The sequence below is a fragment of the Humulus lupulus genome, chromosome 7, assembly GCF_963169125.1.
Source record: "Humulus lupulus chromosome 7, drHumLupu1.1, whole genome shotgun sequence".
NCBI classification, from domain to species: Eukaryota; Viridiplantae; Streptophyta; class Magnoliopsida; order Rosales; family Cannabaceae; genus Humulus; species Humulus lupulus.
In genome coordinates this window covers 20,864,885-20,871,408 of record NC_084799.1, presented here as the reverse complement: position 1 = coordinate 20,871,408, position 6,524 = coordinate 20,864,885, and the positions used below count along the sequence as shown (strand labels likewise).

Genomic DNA, 6,524 nt, shown 5'->3' with positions numbered 1-6,524 from the left:
TAATATAAAAATATAAAAACTACCATTTATAATAACTAAAAAGGCAAGTTTTTTTTCCATGAAAAAGTAGTATAGAAAAGTTAAAAAAAAGTAAATAAAATGAAATTACAAAAACTATCCTTCTACTTGAAAAAAAGTTAAATAGTAATAAAGATATGATATAATCAGAAATTTTGACAAAAATATGGAAAAAAAAAACCATAAAAATGATAAAAAAGTATAAAAAGCCATAAAAAAATTATGTTGAAAAAAATCCATATTTTTGAAAACTTCACTAAAATGTCCATATAAAATGTAATTTCCACTTAAATCAATATATTACATATATTAAAAAAAAATTAAATAAATAAAATAAATTGTAAAAAAAAAGAACATGAATCAAAATTTACGCATTCAAAGTGGTAATTGATTGGGGTCCAGCCCAACTAAAATAACAGTGGGAAAATGGCATTAGCTGGGCCCAAAGGCAACGCCTCTGAAATTTCTAACATAAAAAATTAAATAATAAAAAAAAATTGACGAGGTAAGAACTCAGAAGAAAGGGAGAGAGAAAGAGATCTTTGGGAGAGGGAGCAGTAAACAAGATAGACAGAGAGAAAGAGAGTCCAGCTGAGGAAGATGATGTCAGGCAACTATACCAGTCTTGATAATCAAAAAGTTTCTGGATCTGTTCCTGTATGTATTCTTATATTTATATATATATGTATATAAACATATGATTTTTGATCTATGGCTTTCTATAATTTTGGTTCTATCTTTTGTAGGCTGTCACAGATCCAGGCCACGTTACCGTCAAATTCCAAGGTAAACAACAAGGCATTAAATCTATGGATCTCCACTTGTCTTGTATTTGCAATTAATGAGTTTAATCCCAAAATTATTCAGCTAATATAGCTTATAAGTGTTTTTTGTTAAGCAACTAGTCGATTAGTCTTTGTTTGGTTACCCGGAAAATGTAGGAACATAGAAGAAAATTTATTGGTTTTTTGTTTTTTTCGTGAATTTTGGCAATATTAGGTCAATATCAAATTTGGTTTGGTTTGGGTGTATCGACTTATATACTGAATAGATTGCTAATATTTTCTTCCTATTTTTTGGTGATAGAGCTAGATTCTAAGTTTCAGTAATTCTCAGTACTGATGCAAGTCTGAAAAATGTTGATTTTTTTCTTTTTCATGCTTTGTTGAGAATAATTATGATGATGTATAACTATTGCAGATTCAAGCCTTCAGACATTTCCTCCGTCTGAAGCACAAGGGAAGATAACAGCTACTTCTCGCCCTCCTCGTGATGCTGATGGTATGAGTAATTTCGATCTTGTTAATTAAATTGCAAATGTGGGTTGGGGCTGTTGTGATCCTGTCCTGATCTGTTGCTTTGTTATATATTCATATCCAATCCATATTGGGCTGTTTAGATCTTGGGTCTAAAGTTTCATTTCTGAATTTCCATGTATGAACGACAACTAAAAAGAAAAGATGTTCTTGTTTTGCCACTGTGGGAAATAGGGTTTATGCTTCTCTGTTTTCTGACTTCATCTGACAATCACTTAAATTGTTTTGCAGTACCTATCAGTTTTAGGATGATAGATATTATTGTGGACAGTTTTGATATTTATCTAGATAGAGTTAGAACGTCTATTTTATGTGATTGAAATGCTTAACATGGTCGGTATTTGATTAAATATCATTGGATCACTTGGTATTATATTGTTTTAGATCTATGGAATTTATAATTTCTTTAGAGTTGGACATTGGACGAACAAAATGAAAGAGAAGAGTCTTTAGTAGATGTAATTGTTAGATGTGTGGAGCCTAATCATAACAGACAGCCATCTCTCTCCCACGCAGGGGTATTTTATGGTTGCCCCAGTTTTTCAGTATAAAATGAACACTAGGAAGCCAAATTCGGTAGAGTGAGAAAAGAGAATTTTGCAGGGATTTTGTAAGATATACAAGTGATATGTTCTTGTATTCAGTAGTGGAGACTTAGGGGTAGTAACGCCTTGATTATTAGTAATTACAAAAATTTAAAATTTTGACAAATAACTTTTTTACTTTCAAAATAATACATCTATTTTTATTTTTTAACTAATAATTCCAAAGATACATATTTTTTTAGAATTAACAAGTAGCTTTCCAAACCAAAATAATTAACAAATAGCACCCCTAAGTTAACCAATAATTTATCCCTTTGTCACTGCTTGTATTCTTCTTCTTCCATGTCATAGTGAAAACCTAAATTAATTAGCGGACATAGATTTCAAATTTAGGGTGAACCACCATAAATCCTGTGTGTTTGTTTGGTTTTTAATTTTACTGTTCTCAGAAGTGAAGGACTAGGGGCGCTATTCATTAACAGTAACTTGTAAAACTTAGTTTTTATATTGATATCAGAACTAGAAGAACACGGGGTATATTTTGATAAAATGCTTTTCAATCATATTTTTTCAAGAGATGACTTCAAACAATTTTGCTCATCAAAGCGTAGACATTGAAATTGATGGAATTTTTTTTTTACTTTAATGCCACTTGAGTCTAGCTAAGGGGGTTGTGTGTTGTGACTAAGAGGTCTGGGATAGTATAACAACCATATGTTTCTTATTAATATGCTTGGGAGATGTTAAAATAATAAACCATATAGTTCCATAAATGTTCGAAGATTTAGGAGCTGTTTGGTAACCATTAAAAAAACAGTTTTTTATTTATTTAATTAAAAATTTGATAATTAAACATAAAATAGCGTTTGGTAACTCTATTTTTATTTTTTATTTTTTTAAATTTTAAACAAAATTTATTAAATTTTGAAAATAGAAAATTTTCCCTTTCAAAATTTTTTTAAATAGTTTTCATTTTTTCATTCTCTTCTTCAAATTAACACATCACATTGTTAAACAAAAAATAAAAATAAAAGTTATCAAACACGTTTATTATTTTTTGTTTTTAAAAACAAAAAACAAAAATAGTTACCAAACATATTTTTATTTTTAAAAATAAAAAAACAAAAATAAAATAATATTTCTATTTTTGTGTTTAAAAAATTTAAAAACAAAAATTTTACCAAACAGACCCTTAATGTTTCAGAGTTCATTGTTCTTAACTTCCTTATGGATTGACATATTTTGTTGTGTATTTTCATAGTAGTAGTTGATGATATATTATGTATTTTGACTATTTTCTGTTGTCGCAGATTCATTTTCAAAACCTGTATCGAGTTCTGATGAACCCCAGCAGGGTGGTTGGTTTCGGACATTTTCTATAGCCACTTACAAACCATACTTTGATGTTGATACTTCTGATGTTCTAGATAGGATAAAATACACCCTCTTTCCATTTACTGGAGGTTTTACCGAGAAAACAGATGGAAACCCAGATTTGTAAGTTTTCCTTGTTCATTTGTTGATTTGTTAGAGGCTGAGGTCACAGTATCATAAGTTAGTTATGTGCAGGTATGGACCATTCTGGATATGCACTACCCTTATCTTTGTAGCTGCTTCTATTGGCACTTTCGTGACATATGTGGCACACAAACTGCAAAAGAAAGAATGGGACTATGACATCAATCTTATGACCTGGTCTGCTGGTTTGTTCTACGGCTATGTCACTCTTGTTCCTCTTGGATTATATTTAATCCTTAAATACTTCTCAGCACCATCAGGTCTTGTTCAGCTGTTTTGTCTCTATGGATATTCCCTATTTGTCTTCATTCCAGCTCTGGTAAGTCTCTTAATTTCGAATTTTACACCACTTCAAAAACCAGCTATGAATCTTGCTAGCAATATGTATTGTATTCATTGCGTTTGAGTTTGGTGTTCTATTTATCAAATTTAAAAACATATTTTCCTGGAATGTTTGTTTGATTTCCTGTTTTGAAAAACCATGGAGAAAGCTTTCCTAACAACGTTGCTCTGCACCCCGCAACTCATTTTATGGTTCACTAGTCATTCATAATGCTAAATAACAAATACATTCTTTTTCGGTGCCATCTGCTGAGAATCTATCTCGTGGTTACTTACATTTTCCACCACCAGATAATTGATAGGGCTAGCTCTAACTCTACATGTTTTTTTGGCGTGGTTGCAGTGTCTCTCTGTTGTGCCGTTGGAAATTTTCAGATGGGTGGTAACAGGTGTAGCTGGGTTTATGTCGGCAACCTTTGTGGCGATTAACCTTCGAGCTCACATTGAGTCAGCAGGTCGAAGGTGGTTCTTGATTGTAGCCGGCATCTTTCTCTTGCAGTTGGGCCTGGCTTTCGTCCTGAAACTTTATCTGTTCACTGTCACGGTGTAGTACTCGAACTTCATCAAAATGGCATGAACAAACTTGTAGATTACAAAAAGAAAAAGAGCTTTTTTTTTTATCCATTGCCTATTGTTTTCACCTGATAGAAGAAATGTGTCATTCATCATCAATTAGAACATAAACATATACTGCATTCATTCATTTTTCGCAATATAAATTCATATGACTGAAACCTTAATGTCGTTTTCGTCTTTTAAACTCACTTTGAGAGGTCGTCGGTGTACTTCGGACGCTGATTTTAAAGGGTTTGTCTCATAAAACTAGAGGCTAAAAAATTGGTAGATCTGGTAAAATAACTTCAGTCTTTTAAAATCGGGTAAATACTATTTTGTATCTTGTGTTTTGCAAAAGTGTTTTGCAAAAGTTATCGATTGAACATCTGTTTGGTTAAATGATAATTTGGACTTTGTGTTTTGCAAAATAGTAAAAATTAATATCTTGAGTACAATTTTGGTCAAATTATTTTTCAATATGACCAAAATATCCTCAAATTTTTTATTTAATAAAATAAATTATATAAAATAAAACATTATTCAATCGAGAATTAATATAAATATAAAAAATAATTATAAAAACTATATCTTTTTATTAATTAAAACTCTAAACTTTAAAATTTAAAGATAAAATAAAAAGTCCAAAATTTTAACAAACAAAAAATTAACATTAACATTAAAATAAAACCCAAAATCATTCATACTGCTCGAATCTCCTATGAACAACATATAAATTAAAACACTAGCCTAGGAATTAAAAAAAACTACTCATAAATCTTTATCGAAAACCCAATTTTAGAACAAAAACTTATTCCAAAATTTGTACACAACACCCAAACACTCAAATGAAAATCAACCAACATGCCTATAAACAATCCCAACAACTTGCAATTATCACTCCAACAAATCCATAATTAAAACCAGAAATTGCACCTTATACTAGGGCTGAGCATTGGGCGGGTTGGTCAGGTTACAAGGTATTTTTACCCGTCCAATGTCATAATCGGGTTAGCAAAAGTGACCCGTAACTTACCCAATTAAGAATTTTTTTTTTTTTAACCCATCCAATAATTTGGGCGGGTTGGTCGGGTTAACCCGCCCAAACCGAAATTGTATTTTTTTTGGGCGGGTTGGTCAGGTCAACCCGCCCAAACAAAAGTGGTATTTTTTTTTTTACATTTTTTTTCTTTTAAATACTAGTACTAATAATGTGAAGTTTATATTTTCAAGCTTAAAACAATATTTTAAATTTATAGTAAAAAAATTAAAACAAAACTTAATTAATTTATATATTTATTTGAATATATTAAAAATAATAAATTCTTAATTGGGCGGGTTGATAATTATTTTCAACCCGCCCAATGTAACAATTGGGCGGTTTAAATTTTGGTCGGTTTATTTGGGTTGCGTTTTTTAGCAGTTTTTTTGGGTTGGTTTGGGCGGATTGTAAAAATTTCTGCACAACCCTACCTTATACCATTACAACAAAAACTCAAAATTGGCAAGAACATGAGAGAAAAAAAATTAGATCAAAGCTGCCCCCCACATGATGCCCATTGCCCACACGAACCTGCCCAACTCATATCCTCGCCGGAGCTGCCCTTGCATGAACCCAAAAATCCCCACACCAACTTGCCCAAGTCACATCCTCACCGTAGCTTCCCCCCACGAACCCAGAACCCCTCAAACAAACTTACCCAAGTCATAATCTCGTTGAATATTCCCCTTAAATGAACCCAGATTTTGTTGCCGAAGTCACACCCTCCAAAGGAAACCTAGACTCATGCATATACTGATCACATCCCCACCTCTATTTAAAGCCTAGATCTGAGAAGGAGGAAGAAGAAAAAAGCCTAGATTCGAGAAACTCCATCCGACGTTGGGAAGAAGATGACCATGAGAGAAAAAGAGAATTAAAGAGGGATGAGAGATAGCGTCATTCAAATAGAGAAGAAATAAAGAAGAACACGAGAGAGAGAGGGAGGTGGGTAGAGAGAGAGAGAGAGAGAGGTGGGTCTGGGCGATCACTTCTCTAAGGGCTTGGTATGGAGGGGCGGCTACGGTTGACAGGAAGAGAAGGAGAAATGAGAGAGGAGAGAGAGGGGGGTTAGTTTTAATTTTGATTTTGTTTTGAGTTTTAATTTATTTTAATTTTTGAATTAGTTTGTATTTAAAAATCAATTAAATTTAATTATTTAATTGATTTTTTTTATATATTTTTATTTAATAG

The 6,524-nt window shown here is 31.8% G+C and overlaps 1 protein-coding gene across 1 annotated transcript; it reads left to right on the top strand.

The window, feature by feature from the left end:
- Positions 1 to 515: 515 nt before the first annotated feature.
- Positions 516 to 4,483, top strand: LOC133790907 (uncharacterized). The gene is made up of 6 exons (XM_062228747.1): positions 516 to 675; positions 765 to 804; positions 1,219 to 1,299; positions 3,190 to 3,376; positions 3,449 to 3,716; positions 4,083 to 4,483. The coding sequence occupies exons 1-6, from the start codon at positions 619 to 621 to the stop codon at positions 4,287 to 4,289; spliced, it is 840 nt and encodes a 279-aa protein (XP_062084731.1). The 5' UTR covers positions 516 to 618; the 3' UTR covers positions 4,290 to 4,483.
- The last annotated feature ends 2,041 nt before the right edge of the window (positions 4,484 to 6,524 follow it).

Coding starts and splice junctions, on each gene's coding strand:
- LOC133790907 (XM_062228747.1), top strand. CDS start 619: ATGATGTCAGGCAACTATACCAGTCTTGATAATCAAAAAGTTTCTGGA. Junction 805..1,218: donor CGTTACCGTCAAATTCCAAG/GTAAACAACAAG, acceptor TAACTATTGCAG/ATTCAAGCCTTCAGACATTT. Junction 3,717..4,082: donor TTGTCTTCATTCCAGCTCTG/GTAAGTCTCTTA, acceptor GCGTGGTTGCAG/TGTCTCTCTGTTGTGCCGTT.